At 40.9% G+C, this 22,964-nt stretch overlaps 1 protein-coding gene across 4 annotated transcripts in view; it reads right to left on the reverse strand.

Annotated features, from left to right (window-relative positions):
• Positions 1–927: 927 nt before the first annotated feature.
• The window catches only part of plxna1b (plexin A1b), a 211,354-nt gene continuing 189,317 nt past the window's right edge, over positions 928–22,964 (reverse strand). Inside the window, exons 21-32 of one of the 4 annotated variants that reach the window (XM_008409387.2) lie at positions 19,173–19,321; positions 17,183–17,439; positions 12,604–12,670; positions 9,009–9,155; positions 8,691–8,850; positions 8,257–8,360; positions 7,690–7,798; positions 6,209–6,399; positions 4,502–4,671; positions 4,131–4,343; positions 3,888–4,038; positions 928–3,067 (exon numbers count right to left, since the gene is read on the reverse strand). In XM_008409387.2, the coding sequence (XP_008407609.1) occupies positions 2,972–3,067; positions 3,888–4,038; positions 4,131–4,343; positions 4,502–4,671; positions 6,209–6,399; positions 7,690–7,798; positions 8,257–8,360; positions 8,691–8,850; positions 9,009–9,155; positions 12,604–12,670; positions 17,183–17,439; positions 19,173–19,321 (1,814 nt within the window). In that variant the 3' untranslated portion in view covers positions 928–2,971. The remainder of the gene's footprint in view (positions 3,068–3,887; positions 4,039–4,130; positions 4,344–4,501; positions 4,672–6,208; positions 6,400–7,689; positions 7,799–8,256; positions 8,361–8,690; positions 8,851–9,008; positions 9,156–12,603; positions 12,671–17,182; positions 17,440–19,172; positions 19,322–22,964) is intronic. The other 3 variants (XM_008409390.2, XM_008409388.2, XM_008409389.2) reach the window with 3 other exon arrangements.

Below are 22,964 nucleotides of genomic sequence, written 5' to 3' on the forward strand. Positions count from 1 at the left end.
CAGCATTCATGATGACAGCCCTAATGTTGGATAGAAAAACAAAGGTACAAGAGTTAAAGCAGCAAATCACATTTCCATCACGACGACACAGAGGCTCATCTGACCCGAGGAACCGTTTCACTCCGATCCTTCGGATCAGAGAAAACAAAACCTGGAGTTCAGTCAAGTACTTCAACTTCCGGCAAAGCTGAAGAAAAAAAAAAATTTTTTTCTCTCTTCCATGTACCGTAAAAATGTACAATTTACATGTCGAAACAAAAACAAAATCAAAATCAAAATCAAAATCAAAAAAACAAAATAAGAAATAAATGGTGAACCGCTTTTTGTTCATTATGAAAAAGTATACAATTTACAAATGAAAACATTAACAAAAACATTATACAGACCACAGTTTGGTTTCTCGGCAAGCAGAAAATTAAAAAAAAAATTCTTACCACAAGGTCAAAAACTATGACGTCAAGACTTAAAAAAGAAAAAAAGGGAAACAGAAATCCTCTTAAGAGAGAAGCAATAGAAAAAAGCTTAAGCCACACGTGGCAATAGGCTAGTTTTAAAACAAGAGCTGCAGGCTGAGGAGAGGATTACCCAGCCTGATGTGGCTAATGAACAGAGCTGCTTCTACAACCTCAGTGTGGATAAAAAGCTAAAACCCATATCTCAAATTCAAAAGTTTAGAGGTGGAGAGAAATGCTCAGTTGATCTTTTCCATGCCCCCTTTTTTTTGGGGTATTAACACCGAGGAATGCTGGGGAATAATGGCTGGAGGCTGAAAACGGCTTTTCTGACTTAGTTCTACTTTTTAAGGGGCAAAGCTAAATGCTACCTGATCTCATAGCAGTAGTCTGTAAAGCACCAAGAGTTTTGGGAAACCAAATAAGTCTCTCAGTAAGGGTAAACACAAAGTAACAAGCGGTGGAGTCTTGATTGTTACTGCATCTCAGTAAATAAGACGACTATTGAAAACTTCGTTTGCTTCAATGTTTCAAGACAAAAAGTGAAACTCGCAAAGATTCTCTATGTGCAGAGTGATAGACTCCAACAGTTCTGTTCATTTTGACGATTGTAGGTTACAGCTAGTGAAAACCAATCATTCAGGTTGCTAGAAAATAATATTACATATGATCAAATAAAAAGTTTTTAAAACAAATGTAATTTTTATAGACTCATTAGTCATGGGGAAGACTGTTGAGATGCTCCCATTTACACACCGCATGGGGAAAGGATGCCGCCAAGGTCATTGTTAAAGGAGCTGCATTCAGACATACTGAGGGAAAACTGAGTGGAAGGAAAAAAATGAAAGATAGAAAAAGGTGGACAAAGGATGGTGAAGGAAAGGGCATTTAAGAGTTTTGGATTTGGACTGCAAATTCTTCAAGAGCCTTCTCACACACTCTCACACACACAAAAGCTTCTAGGACTTGGGGCTACAATAGCACATTCCTCATGAGATTCCAGTCCTGAATCACAGATTATGTCAAAAGCATTGGAGTGTTGCTCCGTGCCCTGATGCACTGACGTAGTATCAAATTCTGACTCACATGGACATTTTTTTTTGTGTGTGTAGAATTTTAGGTTTTCATAAGCTGTAAACCACGGTCATCAAAGGTAACAGAAATAAATTGAAAAACATTTCTCCGTGTACAATAAATCTGTATAAAATATGAGCTCAAGTTACTGATCATCATTACTCAGAAATGCTTTAAATGATTGAGATGCATCGGGGAAAACGACGGTAAAATATTTTAGGAGGTGCAACGCAGCCGCTTCGTTGCTCAGAAAGTTAAATGACGGATCAATCAGCTGAGGCAAAAGCAGCCGAGGAGCTGGAAGCTAACGCTAAAATAACCACTGTGTGATATTTGGTATTAGGAAACCAACAGATTGCACCGCCTGAATCAAAACAGCAACTTAACCAAGCTTTTGTCTGTCGCTATGCTTACTTCCACGTTCAAACGATGATCTCGATCAGCTCTTTTCAGTCACTAGGCAATTTTCATATTTATAAGTCAGACTGTATCACATTCCATCTAACAAAATGTCTCTGCACTAAACAACATTCAAAGAAAACATGGCACAGTACAAATTTTTTTATTTTTGTGTTTTTTTTTTCATTCATCTTCTGCCTACTTTTGAGTCTTTTCTTCTGTACTTCAAGTAGCAAATCGTGTTTGACTGTTTTTGTTTATATTGTATTTGTCGGTTTAAATGAAAAAGAACAACAAAAATGTTTCCTCCCTAATCTTTCATTAAAAACTGTATTTATATATAATATCTATATAGTCTTGCTTTGTAACCTTTCTGTAAATTGTGCAAATTCAGCAGTAATACAAGTGGCGAGAGATCAGAGAGTGGGCAGTTGATTACATTTATACAAAAAGAAGAAGAAAAAAAAAAAAAAAGCGTGACAACTGAGTCACATGACCTTCCAAGCGACTCTTCACTGGCTCAGACAGATTGGTCCGCTCTGTTCATCACGCCATGTGTAGAGTGTCTGAGCTTCTGTCGTTTTTCCTGATCATCATCATCGGTGTCATAATGACTAATTCTTCTGAAATCCAAAAGAAGAAGAAGAAGAAAAAAAAAAAAAAAACTCAAGCAAACCACAAGCACCAACATCCACGATAATCAAACGCTGTCAAGGACTTGTTCTCCATGTACGCGTGTGTGAAGATTTCTGGAGTCCGAGTCTCTCACACAGACACAAGCCCATGCGCAGCGCCGGGGCTGCAGACGAACACAAACATACACATGTAAGCGTACACAGGCCCGCCCATCTCCGCCGAACCCCGCCCCCCCCAAGTCTGGAGTATACTGCTTCGGTCCTTTTTTGCAGTTCGTGTTTCTGGGGTTTGGATTTTTTCTGTTCGTTTGTTTGTTTGCTTGCTTGTTTGTTTGTTGTCTGAGAAGAGCGAAGGGAGACAGAGCAACAGATGGAGACGAGTAGTGAGCAGAGGGAGCAGGTGGATTGTCCTCAGCTGGCCAGGGCCATTGTGTCGATGACCTGCTCCAGCTTGCTCCTCAGTCTCTGTCTCCTCGCCTGCTCGTCCCGCTCCAAAGCCGACAAGATCTGAAAATAGAAAGGAGAGGAAGTCAGCCAATGTCAAACGTGCATCAACCTCAGTTTTCACAGCATGCGTGGTCTTTTCCACTCTATGCAGAGGTGGTGGTTTACTTTTCTTCCTCTGTTCCTGTGAAAGTTACCATTTGCTTTTTAAAAATTTAAAGTTATGAAAATTGCAATCTCTAACTCACTTGACAACTTAAAGTTAAACTGTGTTTCTTCGGAATTTAACTTGAGTGCTTTCACACTTACGTTTCCCAACTTTGATCGATTAATTATACGACAAGCTTCATAATGAGTCAACAAGCAAATCATTAAAATCTCCGTGTTGGATTTTAATTGCCTAAACTTCTCCAAATCACCCAAAAACGGTTAAATTCCTCAACTAGAGAAAAAAAAAAAATCGCACAACAAAGAAATCCAAGTAACACATTTCTTTAAAAAATTCTTTAAAAAAACAATAGAAGCAATGATACAATACATGTAGAAATTTATTCTTATCTAAAAATAAATCTGGGCAGTTGCAGAATGTTTTATGGCCTTTTATTAAGATCTTGCAGAAACCATATAGTTGGTTAATGTACTTTTACTGCTTTTAATATCCATTCCTGACATAAAACAATTGAGAGCTTATTGAAAGAGAAAGAGTTGACATAATGACAACAACAACAACAACAACAAAAAAAAAGAATAAATAAAAAAGAGTGAGGAAAAAGTAGGTGATTGCAACCAATATGGTCGTCTTGGCTTTCGGTCTAAAATTGTTGCCCGATTTGCTGGTTATCAAACTTCCGAACAGTTTAGTAGGAAAAACATCTAATCTGACCTCATCTTTGTACTTGACAATGTAGGAGTAGATCTCGTGTAGAGCCGACATGCTGTTGAACTGGTTGGCATGCAGCCGGGACTGCTCTGCCAGGTAGGCACTCATGTCCTGGTCGCTGATGGCGGGCATCCTGGAGATGTCCGAGTAGTACCTGAGAAAACCCCAACAGGAGGAGCTTTACAGCCGGAAGTGCTGGAAACAATCTTGGAAGTATTCGCCAGAAATTCCATCAAACCGACTCACCTTTCGACCCAGTTCTTGTAGTTGGGGATGTCTTTAGCATAAAGCAGCTTGTTGGAAGGAGAGTCCTTCCCCAGTTTGTGCTCTGATGTTGAACACGAGTCCATGAACGTCTGAGCCACCACAGACAAGCAGGCGTCCGTGATGCTGTTCTTGTGGATGTCAAAGACAAACTGCGGGTTCTTGATCACGTTCACCCAGAACCTTAGCGGAAGACTACAAGGGACGGGGGGGAAACGAGGCGGAGGTGGAGGAATGGAGAGAAAGACGTGGGGTGTTAGAACCACGTGGCACATTTCAGAGAGAGCATCCGCACCGAGACCAAGGAAAGGCAAAGAGACTGCGGCAGTCAACGCTGCTGGGTTTTCCCTCACCAGTTGCTCTTCCAAGTGTGCCGTACGTCCGGGTCTGTTATCGAGTGTTTGTCCGCCTGCTCGTCCAGGAAGTCAAACATGTATTTGATGGCGAGCGGCAGGGCGCTGCCCCGGTGTGCTGTGCTGAAGATGGTTTCAAACAAGTCATCCACAAACTTTTGGAGGGTACCCTGAACAAGAGAAGGTTGGGAAGCAGTCGTGAGACAATACCAGACAGAATTTTATGATTAAAAACTGATACAGAAGGTAATTCTACTCTAAATGGACAGACGACAACATTGGGAATAAAGTCTGAATAAAGAAGGAGGTTTCTTCATATTCAAACCTCTAAAACGCTCATATCAACTTCTGAATGTTTCCAGACTTTACAGACTGTAGGAACCCTCTAAATATTGATAACCCTGGTAAATGTGCTCACATCAACAATAATACAAATTTTCCCATGCCATTCTGTCCGTTTCCGGGAGGGATAGTGCGAGCGGTTCTGTTGGGTTATGTTTAATTAAGAATTAAGAAGTCAGTCTAACCCAAAACGAGTATATTTGACCTGTTGTGCTGCAGCTGAATCGGCTTCCACCGTCTAGCTGCGGGCGCAACCTGCCAGGAAAAGGTTTTTTAAGAATGACAGTGCTTTGCTTTCAGTGCTCCAGCTTCCTGAGTTTGTGATGATGGAGAGTGCTCAGTAGTCTTTACTGTATTCAGGAAGGGGCTCAATGGGAGTTCAGCCTAAGGCTCCTCTGCCATGTTTTTTTTTATTTTTTTTAACCACAACACAACTCTGGAGAGACCGAATCCTTACAAAGTCGTCTGAAGTTGAAACTGTTTTATATTTTCTACAAGCCTTTCCTTCAAGGAACATGGCCACTTTCTGAAAAAAAGTCATTTAAACCAGCCGGAAAGTTCAAGTTACAGTTTTGTACCAACACATTAACAAATCTGCCTCCTAAACACACAAGGCTGAGGGGGGATGTAATAAGTAGAAGCAAACTGCAGAGCTCCATGTTGCCCACATTATCTTCCTCCTCAATCATTTCCTCATTGAGGTTGTGGTAATACAGCTAATCTTCCTGGAGCCAACCTGAGGAGAGGAACATTGAGGCTATGGATCTTCTCATTGCTTTCATTGCAAATACGACACAAAAAGCACAAAGTTGTTGCCAGAAAACAGTTGTGTGGTTTTTGCTGAGCTCCCAGGCTCTTACTAAAAGCAGTTGAGACCCAAAAAAGTTAATTTTGTTTATGAGATTAGGGTTTTTATTGAGTCAAAAAAAAAAAGGATTTGCTGTCCCTTCAAGTAGGTGTGGTTAATCAGTGTTTTATTTATTTTTTTTACCCCAAAAAAGTACTTTTAACATTTTGTCTACCACCTGAACAAACCTTGCTGACTTTTATCTGCATAAAAACTACCAGCTCTCACACGGCATCTGTGTGTTTTGGAGTTCATGGTGAAATATGGTGAATAATGACCTGGATCTAGAAGCCCAGAGGCCGCCGACAGAGGGCCCAGTACCACCAAGCTAACAACTCAATAGTCAAAGGTCAACCTCCTAATTAAGACTGTACATATGTGTGTCTTTGTGGAAAAGGTTATGAAAAATGTTAATGAGCTTTGAGAGCACCGCCAAACAAAGGTCAACAGAGACTGCAGGTTTAAATGGACTACACGACACGGTTCGTGTCGGAGGGGGAGGATCGGTTTCTTGTTACCTTAGTGGCAAGCAGTCTGGTCAGGTAGATCTCCGAGACCATCTTGCTCCCCCTGTCGCCCTCCCTCTGGTCCGAGTGGTCGTGGTTCTTCACCAGATGCCACAGCTTGGTGCCGCTCTCGAGATCAGGGGTGATCATAGGCGTTCGGGAGCGCAAGCTGTCCGGACTGCTGGCTGTCCTCAGCATGCTCTCTGGAAGGTCAGGTTAAAAGCGCAGTGAGATGTATAGCGAGAGAAATAAGGACTTTCACTTGGATTTATTTTTGTGTGTGTGTGTGTGTGTGTGTGTGTGTGTGTGTTTAGTGAATCATTAAGACAGAGAAAGAATTTCAAATAATTACTTCAACAAGAGTAAATCCATATGTGCAGAAAACAGTGTCCTCTAGTGGAGAGGGTAGGACTGTTTAGTGTACATTTACAGAAATACATTTTTTTTTTCTCGCATTTTGTCACATTACAACAAAAACTTTAATGTTTTTAATAGGGGTTTTAAGTCACACTCCAAAACAAAATAGTGCATAATTGCAAAGTAGAAAGAAACCTTCTAGTTTTTAGTTAGCATTTGTGTTCATTGCCCTAACAATGACAAGTCCTTTAATTAGTCGTTCCACCAGGTTTGCACATCTAGAGACTAAAATATTTGTCAATTATTATTTGTAAAATAAGTCGGGTCCAGTCAGTTTCAAGCCTTTCCATTGAATCAAAAAGTCAACTTTAGATCTGCACTGCACCTTTGCAGCACATGGATGTGGTTATGTGACACCCCTCACTAAAGTGTCCCACATTTGAATTTTAAAACACACCTATTAAAATTAGATCTGATACAAACTGTAAAAAAATAAAATAAAAAAAATCCTGATTTAGGAGCACAGTTCAGGTCCACAGAAAGATAAAGGCGGAAATAAAAGAACTGCAGCAGCTGCAAACAGTAAACCTTCCTGTGAAGTTAAAAGCTTTTTGAAAGGTGACAGCTGTGTCACTCTTTCATTCCTGAATAAAAATGTCTGTCTCCCTCCACCTCCCCCCTCTCTTCCATTTATCGAACAATGATCCCATATTTGTGACACAGAGCATTATACTTTCGCTCCGAACGCTTGTCACTCGTGTGACAAAGCAGGAAAGGATTGGGAGGTTTGAGACGACAGGCGGGAATGTGGACCAGGGGCGGGCGGAGTAAAGGTAACGGGGAGTGTGTGAGTAGATATCTGCAGTAAGTATTAGGCAGCTAAAAAGCAAAAAAAAATAAAATAAAATAAGGTGCATTTCAGTAATTGTGTCCAAATTGTTAACATATTTTTGATTATTTCATATCTTGCTGCCGTTCCACAAACGGATCAAGCATTCTCTCTGCAGCAGAGAGGCGCAGTTCAGACATTTAACACTGTTCACACGAAATGACAGCGACAAACAACAAACCCACATACAGTAGCAGTGCACGCAGACAAATATATACACACAGACACACATAACACACACACACACCTTCTCTCGTACCATATCTGCTGAGGGACTTGGTGAACGTGGAGGAGTTGGAGATGTTGTAGGCCGAGTTCTGTTTGGGCACCAGGGCGATCACGGAGCCATCTGTCACCTGCAACACCATTTCCAAGTTGAGTTTCGCAGCGCAGCAGAACGGCCACCAGCAGGACTTTACCGCCCCAAATGTTTTCTGGAATCTGTTTCCAATTCGCCAGATTTAAAGTGGCCTTAATCGATTGACTTTCTGATCCGGTTAAGGTCTTTAATGGTGTCTGCTACTTTTTTCATTCTTGTTTCCCAGTTTTTGGCCATAACAGCAGGTTGAACAACTGGAGCATGAGAAACCAAGCAGCTTGGGATTCATCTCGTAGATAATGGTATGTATAATCTGGAGTGCAAATGAGCTAAAAAAAAAACTTTAACAGATTACAATTAAGTTTGATTTCATGGCTTAAATTTGTAAGGAAATTAGGACTGGATCAAGTCTTTTGCACTCGAACTAGACTAATTATTTCAGATAAAATAAGACGTATGGAGCTGTACGTATGGAAGATCTCTGCAGCTGGATACCTGGTAGTGAGCGAGGGTGTTTAGTCTCTTCCAATCGTTATCGATCTTCGTGGTGACGTCCTCGTCCTGCAGGATGATCCGTGCCATCCTGCCTTGCCGCCACTCTGTCAGAAAGCGGAAAACGGATAAAAGGAATCAAACAAGGCGAGGACACAAGCTTGCACCAATTTACCACTTCAGAACAACAATGCGCGCAAGGAAATTTGATATTTTTGTTGAAGAAAAGGAGCGATTTTAAGAACTCTTGAAATGTTTCTTTTATTCCCCTTTTCTTCCAGGTGTGCATTCTCTTCTCTTCTCTTCTCTGAAGGGCACCCAATGGCTTCAGAGAGCGCTTGAAAAGATTCCTTCTTCACTCCCCCGCTGAAACACGCCTTTGTCGAGTGTGATAACTCGGAAGTGTCTGCAGCATTTTGTTCAAGCTGAGTCCTCACCGAGATCCATATCTGAGGCCTTCGGTCTCTGGGAGTACGGGGTCCCCTTGTACACGGCGTCCAGCAGCTTTTCCTTCACCTGAGTCACCGTGTCACAGTTAAGGGTCTTCACGGTCACCTCGGGGGCATTTTCATTCTCCGGGTTCACACAGTGCAGCGTCTACATGGAAAAAAATAAAATGGTTTACGTATGGACTTAGGAGGTCGGAACTGCTAATTTACAGGAATAGATTCAGTTTCATAAAAAAAAAAAAAAAAAAAAAGTTTATATTGGTGTCATGCATAAAAATTTGTTTACAAGATTGCATGAATACTGACCAAAGTTTTGTAGTCAATTTGTTGTCTGATGAGTTTATCCTCACTGAGAGAATAGCGGGCTTCTCCTGTGATTGCATCTATTGGCCCTTTTTCCATTTGCTGCTTCATAGCACAGTAAAGCATGAAGAGAGGCTCACCAGCACATTCCTGAAATAAACAAACAAAAAACAAAAACAACATAGAATCAGATGCGACTTTTGTATAAATGCAACTCTACAAAAAACATTCTAGCAAAATGAATAATTTTGTTGAGCGTTATATTTCACTGGTTATATTTCTAATCTTCTCTGAGGGCAGCAGAAGAAGAGCAGGAAAGGACAACAAGGCCACGGCCAATGTTGGCAAACAGAACAGGACAGACAGAACGACTCTCCCCAGAGTCTCGTCTCTGAGGGGGAAAAGGAAAAAAAAAACACGCTGTGAAAAACTCTATTTGTGTGTGAGGGACCGACTGAATGGGCGGGGAGGAGGAAAAAAATCAGAGAAAGTGTGAGTGAGACTGAGTGGCAATTGATGGAGGAGTTAATAGAAGGTTAATGACTGAGGGCTGGAAAACGCTTGGAGAAGCACTTTGGTGTGCGAGACGTGTCAGCCAGGCAACAAGCGCTGGACGTGGGGGCCCCCTGTCTGTCGCTCCGTCTCTCTCCCTGCTCACTTTCGCCTCCTTTTCATCCAGTTGTTCGGCTGACCCTGCCGTCTAAGCGCTGCCTGCTGCACCGCTTCTTGAAGTCGGGCTCTATTTCTTGCAGCGTTAGCCGTCTTTCTTATTTATATACTAATGCCATTCAGAAATGGAGTGAGAACCAGAACCACACCACATAGTTACATAAAATGCAGAATCGTTTCAGATCTGAAGACGCTCTAAAATGAAACTTCACTTCTCTGTTAAGATGGGTTTCCTTTTAAATTACATACATCAAGTTTAAGTTCAGATCACATAGATTCAAACGATCATTTGCATGAATTTGTGTATTTACAGATGATCTTTGAATGATTAGTGTGAAATGCTTTCCAACTGTCAACTTTAATAGATGAGTTAAATGCATCGTGAGTTTTTGCAGAAGCAAAGCATTCATTCTCATATTGTCAAGTTACAACCAAAAACTACACAGTATTTTATTGGCTGTAAGCAATTTATCGACACAAGGAAAGAACATAATTGTGAAGATCGCTATAAAATATCTGACCCCTTTTACTCCAACAACTCTACATAAACTCCAGGGCAGACAATGTAGAACCACTACCAGAAGAATGCTACTATCAGTTTTATGAAATGCAGGGACTTAAATTTTGAGAACCTTTTCTAGAAAGCAAACCACCAACTCAATCCTCATTCGTTTCTGTCTTTTTCTGAGCTAAAGACAAAACAGGAATGTTCTGTCTTTAGCTCCAGACAATCACTTTTGACCAACTTTTTTGTCCTCGATGAAAAAAAAAAAAAAAAAACATCCCCACATCATGATGCTGCCACCACTATGTTTCACAATAATTCCTGTTTTCAGAGTCGTGTGTAATGTTGGTTTTCCATTGTCTCGATTGATCGTACTGGAATCTATTTTGGGGTATTAATGCTAATAGGGGTTAAATAGTAATACAAAGTCATTGCATTCTCATTTCTCCAACTCCCCAAATTAAAAATAATTAAAAAAAGGCAAAACAGTACATTAGGAATGCACAATATATTGGAAAGTTATTATTATTACAAATATATTGACATATTACTGTATCCAATATCAACATTGCAAAAAACCTGAAATAAATATAAGCTAATTAGAAAAGCATCATGCATTCTGATGCTCCATGCTGGTAATGTATTTAGTGAAACTTTAAGCAGGAGAAAAGCAGGAGAGTTTTAGGAGACTATTAAGATATTTGTGCAGAGTTATTAATAAACTATAATTATGTTGCTCTATGGTCAAAACAGCAACTATACTCTCCTTATGTGGTGTAAGTGTTTGCTATGAACGTCAACATGAGGACGTTACCACAGTCCGGACAAGTATTTATCTGAATGCAGGTCTTCACATTAATGTAAAATATATGTACAATTTCACATTTACCTAATACTGTGCAGACCCGCAATGCACAATCTGTTACTGCAATGTTGCAAAATGGAGAAAAGTTCAAGAGATGTGGATATGTTTGCATGGCACAGTGTTTCCCTGTCCAGCATCCTTCAGCCAGGTGCGCACATCAACAGGACACAGCCATGTTGGCGAGCTAGAAGATGAACTCTGTGGGATCATCTAGCTCCGCCTGCCTCCAACGGTGAAAACACAGCACACCAGCAGACGTCCTCTCTTTCTAGCAGCATACGAATCTCGGCCCTTCTGTCTCCTTCAAATGCTGCCAGTGTACAAATCAGCAGCTTGCTGGTATTTTTTCCTTTTTTTTGCAATAACAAAACAAAACCAATTTTATGCAATTATGTGTGATTTCACCAATAGCAACAGGCAGAAATACCAGGTTTAGAAACAGAACAAAAACACGAGGTCCCTGACCCTCCCGAATGGGCCAGGGAAAAGAGGACAGGTGAACTTTAAGAACAGGGTAATGGATTGAAGATTTCTTTTTTTGTTCTTCTGCTCTATGTTCCCTTTTATGGGTAAAAGCTCCATCTCGTCTGCCCCGCCGAAACACTACTTGACCTTTACCCGTCTCTGTTCACACCTGGCTGAATCTTGAAATTGTTCCGGGCCTTTCTTTTCCGTGACCCTTGAAAACTCAGGAGAAAGCAGAGTCGCAAAGGTTGGATAAAAGCCGTCGTGTTTTCTCCATTCCAATTTCCGTCCCCCTCCCCTTCTCCGCGTTTCTATTTTTTTCCCATTTACAGCTTCTAAAACGTCTTCTGAATAAATTTCACCTCTTCTTCGCCTTCCTCTAAACATTTTCCACCTTTTTTGTGTTTTGCCTCTGTTGTCTTAGGCCGGTCTAAAGTTCATAAACACAGCTGCTGAATAAATCCCCAACAGCTTCTCTCATAACCCACTCTCCTTTTACTGAACTCCACTCCGGCTGTCCAGTCTCGCATTTGAAGCCAAGACACACACATGAGTGCAAGATCCAAGCCCGACACACTCTCATACACAGATGCTAACTGGGACCCCCTGGGGCTTGGCCGGTTTGCTGTCCAGCAGACTGGCTGTTCTGACAGGGTGTTTAAAGCCCCAACGCTAACTGATTAGCTCCAGCAACATTTGAGTGGAGGCAGCGCATGAATTTAGTAGCATTTAGTGATTCCCTCTCATGTGAAATCAGAGGGAATTATTCAAAGATGCAAAAACACGCACACCCACACACGCACGCACCTTCCCTCCCCCCCCCCCCCCACACACACACACACAGACTGAAAGAAGCAAGAAAAAGACATTTGATTCTATATCTTAAGACAGAACGGCTTTTGGGGATGACAATTTCAACGACTGGGTCTGAAGAGGCTTCAGTCTCTGCAGATGCAGTTGGGAAACGGGAGTCTTTCTAATGAAGGGCCAAGGTGTGGCTCTGCTGTCTTTTCTTATGCTGCGGCTGTTTGTGAGGGGGTGTCAGAGCTGCTGCCGCTCCAGAAGTTCGGTGTTTATCCTTGTGACAGTTTTACCTTGAGGAACTTGTAAAGCAGGAAGGTGAACCAGTTGGTGAGCATCTTCTCCGCTACCGACTCCGTCCTGCGAGAGAAGGAAACAACGGTCTGATTGGTTGGAGTCTGAGCAACAGAATAATGTAAAGAGACTGAGGCGAAAGATGTTTATATCCCTCCACACGCACGCACGCACGCACGCACGCACGCACACACACACACACACACACACACACATCCCCGGCTCATACAGGTAGGCCCAACTAAATTAGAATATCATTCAAAAGTGAATATCTTTCTGAAATTTGATTACAAAATTTAAAAAATTTTATTTTATTGATTTATTACACAAAGAGATATATTTACAGTGTTAATTTTAGTTTATTTCACAATCCTGGCCTACATATAGTAAAACCCAAATTTTATTTTATTTTTTAAAATATTACATAAGACCAATAAATGTAAGGATTCTAATGTTGAAGTATCAGCCAACTGAAGAGTACATCCGCTGTATAGAGTATATGAACTCATACATGTTCTGGCCTCCTTTTGCACGAGTTATTGCATCAGTCCAGCTTGGCATGATGGTGGTCAGGCTTTAACAGCATCTTCATCATTGTTTCTGATATCTCTCTGCTTCTTGGTACCTTTGTGAGTGTACTGTGAGTGTACTGTAAAGGCATGGTAAGACGCCTTTCTTGTTTTGGCTAATTCAGGAGAGGCTTAACACAAGGAATGCAACAATTGTAGCCCATGTCCCTGATCCGTCTGTGCGTCACAGTTTATGAAGCTCCTGTGAATCTCCTACGGCCTCAAAACCCTGTAATGTTACCCTTGTTGTACATTTTCCCCCCAGCTTCTCTTCCACTTGCCTTCCCAGTAAAATGCCCGGATGCAGAAGCCAGTGTATGTATAGCTAACTCCTTTAGCAATGAGATCTGTATCAAAAGTATTTTTTTTTTATTGGTCCTGTTTTAATACTCTGAGAAATTCAAATGAAACTAAAGCTTAAAATATACACTCTGTGTGACATGAATCTATGCAATAAAACAGATTTACTATTTAGACTGAGTCACACAAATGAGAATTGACTTTTGAGTAATTTCTACATTTTAATGTTTACATGCACATGTACTGTAGCTACAATCTGTTCCCATAGAGCAACGCTTCGATCAGATACAGTGGGACATCATCAGTCTCCATGCAGTACACCTCTGGTCTCCTTTAAAAAACCAAATTGCTTTGCAAAACGAATGCCTGCATTTCATTTATTGCTAAAGCCCCTTCTTGCTTTTCCTTTGTTTTTCTAAGTGGGCTTGCTTCAAGAAAACCCACTTATAAAAACAACAATTAGTGTAATTCAATCACCTCTCTTGTTAATCATAAATTTGCAACGCTATGAGGGGAACATCTGCTCATTTACTTCTTTAGTAAACAACAGAAGCATCAACTAAATACAATTTAAAAAAGAAAACAATTAAAGGGACAGCACTTGGCAAGATGCATTCTGTTCAACTTTCCGAACTCCTGAGAACACTTTCAGCAAAGTCGGATTTTCTTATTTAAGGGAATCGGCTTAACGGACCTGTAACATTAACAATTATGATAACAGTAACTCTCTCAGGACTTGTTCATGTAAAGCAAGTGGAGCTAGAATAAATGCACCAATCAACATGTGCTAAAAGGAAAAGAAAAGGCCAGGAAATGAGCAAATGTATCGATTTATTAATCTGGCAGCTGATTAAAAAAGGCATGATTAAAAATAGCGTTTTGTCATTGAAAATGTGTTGGACATCAGATAAAGTGTCAGTCTTAATCTCTTGCAGGCTCTCAATTTGTTGTCATTCAGAGTACATATGTCACATTAAACATTTTGTGGATGGTTTGTAATTTTAAATATTTAAAATGTCCTTTTCTTGACAGAGACTATGTAGTGATTTGGAGAGTACAATATGGTCAGACATTTCAGTATCAGTGTATTTTTTCAGAGGAAGGCGTTTTAATTAAGAAACCATATTTGTAGTTTTTAAACTTGAGCTTCAGATAGGAACTAATTTTATAGTAACCAGGTTTTATTTTAGGTACAACAGGCATCAATTCTGCTGAGATCTTGGACAAAAATATTATCTTGATGGTTAACTGGTTTATATTTTTCATACAACAATACATTTTTAATTTTATGTTTTCTCTGTCAATATGCAGACCAATACATGCTATTTTCTGGTCAGTCTTCCACTAATGTTAAAAGCTTTTCATGATAACTGAAGAACAAAAAAATAAATAAAAAAGATGGAATAAAGAAGAAAGTAGGCCACTGTTTGAGGAAAATCAGTGTGAGCCTATGGAAAAAGATGGGAGATGAACTCCTGCATTTCTGGGAGCCTCCCAGTTGGACAAATAAGTGTTGTTTGATGTATGTCACTCTTTTTTTTTTTTACCCATCTGTCAGAAATGAAAGGATATGCAATGGGGAATGAAAGTGCTAGGGATGAAAGAAGGCAGTGAACAGGGACAGAGGATGCTGCTGGGGTATACTTTCGCATCAAGAAGCTTGAATACCCACAAACTGGGTTGACAGAGTTTAAACAGAGCAGCAGGTGATGTTCTCCTGGTCGTACGCCCACAGGTCTCAACTTTTAATGAAGACACAAATATGTCCAAAGCAAGAGAATATTTCAGGAAGAGAAGTAGAATTAACACAGGAAACAATTTCCTATGAATAAAATTGTTATATAGCTGTTAGAATGTCTAGCATTAATTTTAATAAGCTTAATGAGCGCCGCTCCTGACGCCGCTGCAAATAGCAGGGACAGTGTGTTGTGACTGTGTGCCCCAGGAGCAGATTGGAAAAAGGCTTCACACGGACTCGGAGTCATTTCTTGATTAGATTTTTAATTAAATATCTTCCCGAGGAGTGGAGGAAGAGAGGGGGAAAAAAGTAGCTTTTTATCATTAAATGTCTAATTCCAATTTATTTGGAGACAGACCATTTCTTTAATTGTGTCTCTCCTTAACTATGTGTATCTTTTCATGGCTGTCTGTCGCAGCTTCGTTTTTCCTCCCTACTTTTCGGCTCTCTCACCATATTGGACGGCTCTCCTTGTGCAACAGCCGTACTCTTCTCCCCCTATACGTTTCTCCCCCATCAATTCCCCTCAAGCCTAAATCTCCCTGTAGACATTTTGCCTTCTGTTTCTGTCAATCACCACCTCCCTGCGTCCCTGGAGCTCCATCCACCTTTCTCGTGCTGCCTCTTCCTCTTTCACCTCTCATATTTTTTTCTCCTCCATTGCTCATCTCTCTCCTTTCCCTAGCAAAGTCCTCCTCTCTCTCTGTTCTTCACACCTGCTCTGCTCCTCGTACTTCCTCCCCTAACTACGTCTCTCGCTGAGAGTGCAAGAAGAGGGGATACGGCGGCCTGTCTCACAGCAGCTCCGGTGGGAGTGCATGTGTGCTCAGGGGTGTAATCCTCTCTGACAGGGACAGGGCCGAGAGATAGAGACAAGGTATAGTCACAAACGCTTCAGAAGCCGTAGTCGCCGTCCCTTGCATTCACTTCTCTCAGCATCAGGCCATCAGGACGGGAAAAATCACTGGACTGACAATCTCACAGCGCACTATCCTCTGCATTTGACAATATTCTGTTCATTTGATTTTATCATCTTGAGAAAAGCCAAACACAGACCCTTGCAAAACTACTTACACCCCTTCAAATTTGTTTTCCCATTTTGCCACATTACAACCACAAACCTCAGCATATTCAATTTGGATTCAATTTGGAAAAGGACGAATGCTTGCTTTTTTAAAGTTTAAGATCTGAAAAGTGTGGCATGCATTTGTATTTAGCCCACATGAGCGAATACTTTGAACAACATTACAGCTGCAGTGTGAAAGGTTTATGTCTGAGGCCTCTTTGAACATCTGAAGTTTGACAATATTGACAGTTCTCCATAAAAAATAACTCAAGTTAAGGCTTGCCACAGATTCTCAGTTGTATTTTGCTCTGAGCTTTAACTGGACCATTCCAACGACTCAATAGGTTTTGATCAAAACCTTTCCACTGTCGCTCCAGCTGAATTTTAAGCTGCTGGAAGATAAATCTTGATTTTAAGGTTTTTACAGTTTGCCTACTCCAACAATGTTCCCATCACTTTTGACAGCCTCCTTGTTTTCAGCATCATGCTGCCATCATTAACTTTTATCATGGTGATTTGTGTGTTCAGAGAAATGCAATGTTGGTTTGGCAATATTCACCATAAAGTTTAGTTTTGGCGTCACCCTACCAGAGGTTCTTCTTCCTCAAGTACAAAGTGTTTCTGCTGTGCCTCGTGGCAAAATGCAAACAGGATTTCTACAGTATCCTTTCAATAATTTAGCAATTTAGCAATAAAGAAAATAGCTAAACATTTTTATTTGGCCAACTAGTGCTAACTTACACTAAAAAAACCTCTCCTGAAAGACCAATAGATCTAAACAAAGACTTGAACCCACACAAACACAGTCCACAGGGCATTAACTTGAAGCTCCACTGGAGGAACCGACATGTTTCGGTGCCGTTCCAGCCGCTCTCCCACCCTCTATTCATCCCTCCTTTCCTTACCGCCTGAGCAGCAGCTTCGGGTGGTTCTTGCTCTCCAGGTTTTTGTCGATAAGGTCAGACAGGAGCTGTTTGAGGACACCCGTGGCGTACTCCATCTCCCCCTGCAATGCTGTCATGATGAGAGAAGCCACGTTGCCTCTGTCTCGCATGGAGAAGGACCTCTGAGCTTCCAGCGTGCGGATGAATGTCAGCAAGAAGTGCTTTTTGGTCAGTAGCTGGCCGAACAACGTTAGGGCCTTCTCCACATTTGCTTGGACCTGGTGGAAAAGGGAAGACAGAAAGAGTGAAAATAGAAAAGAGTGGGGAGAGTATGAGACATGAATAAGCAATTGTTAGAATAAAAAAAAGATGAAGGCGGTGTAACTGAAGCAGGTTTTTGGTGAGAAGAAGAGAAATATGTGAAAAAGAGTGAAGGATGGGAAACTAAAGATGGGTGGGGAAAGGTGTGGAGTAATTGGAAAAGGTCACAGACAAAAATGGAAAAGGAAGAACAAGAGTCGACAGAGAACAGAACTGATTGTGAAGCATAGTTGTGAAACTATGCCTCACAAGTTGCGTGTGAAAATTCGGGAACATCTACAAATAAATCTTCGATTTGTTCCTTTACACCCATGTATGTCAACATCTCCGGAACAAAGCACCTCGCTCATTTTCTTGACAACCCTCTTTTTCTATACCATCTGGTGCAAGCCTCACTTTGCCATTTTCTCTCCTTCTATCCTAAAGCAATGGCCAGGCCTCCCCTTGTGAGAGCCACAAACACAGATTCGAAGAAAGAATGTGAACTTCATGCTGTAATAAGAAATTGATCTGCCTGCTAGCGCACCACTGTGGCCTGTGATTGCCTGGGCCATACAAATGAAAATCCAATGCTGTGTTACACTATCCCTTTGGAACACAGCTGATAGCACAAGCACATAGAGAACGTCTCCGAGGCCTGCTCCTGCAGCCATGACAGAGGAATACAACTCTGCATTTTCCAAAGGGTGTAAACATCATGGGGCCTGGATGGTGGTGAGGTTTGCAGCACTGTTGCAGGAAGGTCATGGGTTCAAATTCCAACCTGGGTTTTTTTTCCCCTTGTACTCCAGCTAAAAAAATTAATGCTAGATTAATGCCAGTCCTGAATCAAGTATCATGTGAATCAGAGTGAAAACATTGAAACAGTGTGTCACAACAATAGGTTAAAAGCATCTTTGAATTTTAATTGTTTATGTAATCATTAAAGTAATCACCAGTTACAGAGTTTGCCAAGACTTCCTCACTTATTGTCAAGCAATACTTGACAATAAGGGAAAAAGCATAAAGGTTTTAGGCTCCGTCATTTAACACTATGTAAAAGTTAGAATCCAGCAGCTTTGAAAAGTCAAAGTCATGTCACCATGACCCTCACACCTCACCTCAGACTCTGACTTGTGCTAATTCTCAAAGAGGTCAATAAGGTTCAGTGTTCTCTCAGGATATTAATACAAATGTTCTGGACAGTTCCTATTAGCATCTAGTGCAATAAGTGTAAGTTATCATCATGACTCCCAGATAAAAAGATATGTGCTTAAATCTCTATGGCCTCTTTTTATGCTTAAGGCTCTTATTTTGAAGAAAGAAAGGAAGCAGTTCCTGGGTTGTCCTGCATTTTGGGTACTGAACAGAAAACGGCAACAGAGTTACAGACGAGACATAAATGATTTGTAAACGGCCGGAGAACCATCAGTCCTTGTCATCTCTTTCTGTCCACTGATTGGCCCGCTCAAAAACCAACCGGAGAGAATCCGAGTCAAAGGCAGAAAGTTCAGACTGAGCTGGAAGAGAGAACTTTTTTTTTAAGCAGAATTACATAGGAAGGCACTAGCCAGGCTAATCCACCTCTAATTTACTAATTCCAATTAACTATTTCAAAGCCACAAGGATATAAGTGTCTGCTATATTAACTTGTTAAACAAGGCTTATTTTGTATGTGGGTGTGCATGAGTGCAGAGCGCTCTTTACTGACCCGTACCTCCATCTCCTTGAGTACAGGATGGTCCTCAATTCCAGGAAAGAGGACCCTCATGGCATACGTGCGGTAGTCCAGGAAGGGGATTCCTGCCCCATCCAGCTCCTGGGTCAGCTCGTGGATGTCTGTCTGCAACTCTGCAAAGGCTGCGAAAATAGCGAGGAATATTGCTTAGACATGTCAAATGAGCTCATAAACCGTCCTCAAGAAAAAAAAAGTAATTGCACTTTGAAATCTTTCATGTTTCAAAGACAAAAAAGCTCAAAAGACGAGGCCAGTAGGAAGAAAAAGAGAATCCAAAAGGTGGAAAAGAGGAAAGGCGTTCAGATCTGGGAAGCTGGAGGGGAGTGCAGAGTGTTAGATCCCACACATTACATGCTGCCACCTCACACACTCTTGTTACACACACACACTTGTTCTGCTTTGGCCCACAGCTAAACACACACCCTTGCACCCAGATGATTTATGTGAAAGCATGTCAGTGTTTGTACACATTCTCAGCTCCCGGACAGCGTGTGCTCTGACCCCATTCATTGAACTCGACTCCTTTTAATAGGGGGAAGAAAAATCTCTCAAACGTATCCAAACTTTTGTTAAACTGTCTCTAGTGTGTTTTATATAGAAAACTCCTTGAGGAGAAAATATTGGAACTCTGGCATTAGGACAACTGTGTGTCTGTGTGCCTCATCTGAAATACGGCACACACATTGATACGTAATCCAAACAAATAAACCAAAGCCCAGACTAACAGATGGCTCGTGTCACCCTGTATTCCCTCCCCATCTCTCTTTCTCCCTCCTCCTATCAATGTGACATCTTTAAAGTCACCTTTCTACCTCTTAATCTTCCTTTCATTCCTCCCTTCAGATTCCCAATGTACTCCACTTCTCTCTCTGCTTTCCACCCACTTCGCTTTGTGGTAAAATACCCGGTCTCTCATGCATGGCCCCTTGAACTTCTTCACATTTTGTCTCTTGACAAAAAACTTCCACATATATATTTTTTTGCTATTTTATACGACATACCAACACCGGGTGGAATATAATGAACCAGCGCACTAATGATCGGTTTGGTGGTGAAATCATTTTCAGGCAGAGCGTTTTGCAAGGAGAGCATTTTTCTGAGAAGCTGCATTGAGGTTCAGCATAACTCAAGAGGAGCCGCAAAGATTCACAATTCAAATGGGAGAATTTGTCAACAAGAAAACTATTAGTTGTGCACTCCACCAATCTGGCCAAAAAGATTTGGTGCGGTCTTAGTGCGCACACAGCGGAGGATGCTTCCTCGTCGCAGGAGGCTATATCCATTCTGAAGCCAGCGTCTGATCCGTTTAATGACAGACTGGCACTTTTACCTAAGCCAATTAAGTTGACCTCCTTTTCGAAAGCATTTGTACTTTAATTAATTGCCCTGAATATTAAGTTGGGTATATATAATGATATACAAAGTTTCAATTTTTTTTTTTTGTTAAATTTTACTTTGCTTGAATCTGTAGTTTGAACTTTTAATGCGTACTTCATGGTACCTATTTTGATGTTTCTGAAAACATGTTTATAGTATATATAAAAAAATCAAACTGTCAAAAGAACACATCAATGCATCGAATGTTTACTGCCTACACATTTTGCACGCAAACAACTTTTCTTGACAGTTTTCTTTAAAGATAAAAGTACGAGTCGCAGGTGATCAGCATAGGCAGCTAATGCTAATGCCAGCATAGCAATTTAATTAATTAAATTTGACTTATCTGAGTAAGATTTTCATTTGAAAAAAAGAAAATCTTCACAATTAACTATTTTGTGATGGTTCATCACACAAAAACTCAGAATATAGAATTTTTGGTTGTAAAATAAGAAACAAAAAAAGTTCTTCGTTGTGTTTGCCTCTCCTCATATCGTTTTTATCTCCAATTTAACCTCTCTCTTTATAAACGCCTCTTCCATTCCGCACATTTTTCACAACCTCCTCTGGGATTTTTTTCCCCTTATCTGGCTCACCGTTTCAATCTTTCACTTTGTCCACGTTCATCCACCTTTCTTCTCGCAGACAGCAGTGACAGCTGGGAAAAGACGGGGTCGGGGAATGTAGACTTACTGTTGGCACAACCCAGCCAATCGCAGCGTGACCCGCTGTGTGAGTGTATACGTGTGTGGGATTGCAGGTAGTTTCTAAAGGGCAGGAAATGAATACAAGACAGGAGAGGTGTGAAGTGGCTACAAAGAAAAAAAAAAAGTGTTGATGTCTTTATCTGAGGGTCTCTGCTTTAAAGGCCATCAAAAATCTCTGTGTATGAAACGCTGAAGCCTCACAACATCACAAGACAATTTAAACACAGTCTTTTAAATTAAGCCTGATGTGTGTATTTAAAAACCAGGCTGGCTGATGAATGTTAAAAAAAAATATCAGAATCTGCTACTTAAATCCCACACTAGCAACTTGTCTTGAGGCAGTTTGCTCAGAGGTGGCAGGTGTGTTATGCATCAGCTCACATAACCTCCAGCTGCTTCAGTCCAAGCAAACACTTTTAATGCAGTTTGAGAAGCTCAATCTGATGTTTCAACTTCCTCCAGGCAGTTTTTCAAAAATACGCAGCAGTACTTTCCTGGTCCTATAAATAGATTCTGTTGTCATATCATGTCTATGTCTGCCTTGGTTAGCGGTTTCTCTAGCCGTTCATCAGACGGCACAGCGCAGAAGAATATTTGATGTCTATGACTCAATTAAAGCTCCTATTTGGAGTTAGAAACTCACCATTGGAATATTGTCGGTCTCTGCTGATAGTGTCATTTTTATTACTGGTATCAGTTGATACCAATACTGATCAAGACAAAGATCCAGATTCCATGATCTGAGACTAAAATGTGATGCAGTTAACTTCTGAACCTGTTAGTTCTTTGGGTTGGACAAATTTAATATCATTAATTCAATGTATTCAAAATAAGGGTGAGGTAAAAAATTTTCTTTGTGAGCTTAAACAACTGAAATAAACAATGATTTTAAGACTTTTGAAACGTCTATATCAGGGGTGCCAACAAATATCTCTTAATATCCGGGTACTTTATTTACTCTGTATGTAAAGTTTTGTGATTTCTGAAACAGAAACAAGTTGGTATTTCATTTTGCTGAAGACAGGAGGTAATTACAAAAAATAACACGACCCATAAGAGCACAAAAGTAATTCCATAAAAACAGACATTTATCAGTGTCTCGCAATAAATCTGCTTGATTTTATTAAACTGCAAATGGTGTTTTTCTGGATGTGTCTTTATTTATTCTGATAAGAACATCAGGACAGTTTCCCGAGTTGTACTTGAACAACCAGATAAAAACCAGTGCAGGATAAATTGTATATTTATGATGCAGCTTTATTGAAGTCTCTCAAAACAATGGAACAAATGGAGTGATCTCTTTTAGATATATTGGGATGATCATGTTATCAGTATTCTCCTTTTCCTTCACCCCATCTGCTTCTCTCACTGCTCTGCCAGCAGCCCAGCATCAGCAGCCTCTCCCTGGATCCATGCTGCTTCTTGCCAAATGAATATATGCTAAAGCACTGGTGTGTAAGTTTCATTCGATCCCTCCCTGGGCTTCAGCTGTTGCCAAGCCACTCCTTCCCTACAACCCCTTACTGTCCCACCTCCATGCCCCGTCTCTTTCTATCCCCCCCTCCCAACACTTCTTGGTGTAGATGATGGTGAGGCCAGCCAGGCTGCTCCCTCATGGGGAGGAGAGACAACATCTGGTGGCTGGCTCAGATCAAAGTGCTCCTCTGGAAATGCACCAACA

This window comes from Poecilia reticulata, linkage group LG5 (assembly GCF_000633615.1).
Source record: "Poecilia reticulata strain Guanapo linkage group LG5, Guppy_female_1.0+MT, whole genome shotgun sequence".
NCBI classification, from domain to species: Eukaryota; Metazoa; Chordata; class Actinopteri; order Cyprinodontiformes; family Poeciliidae; genus Poecilia; species Poecilia reticulata.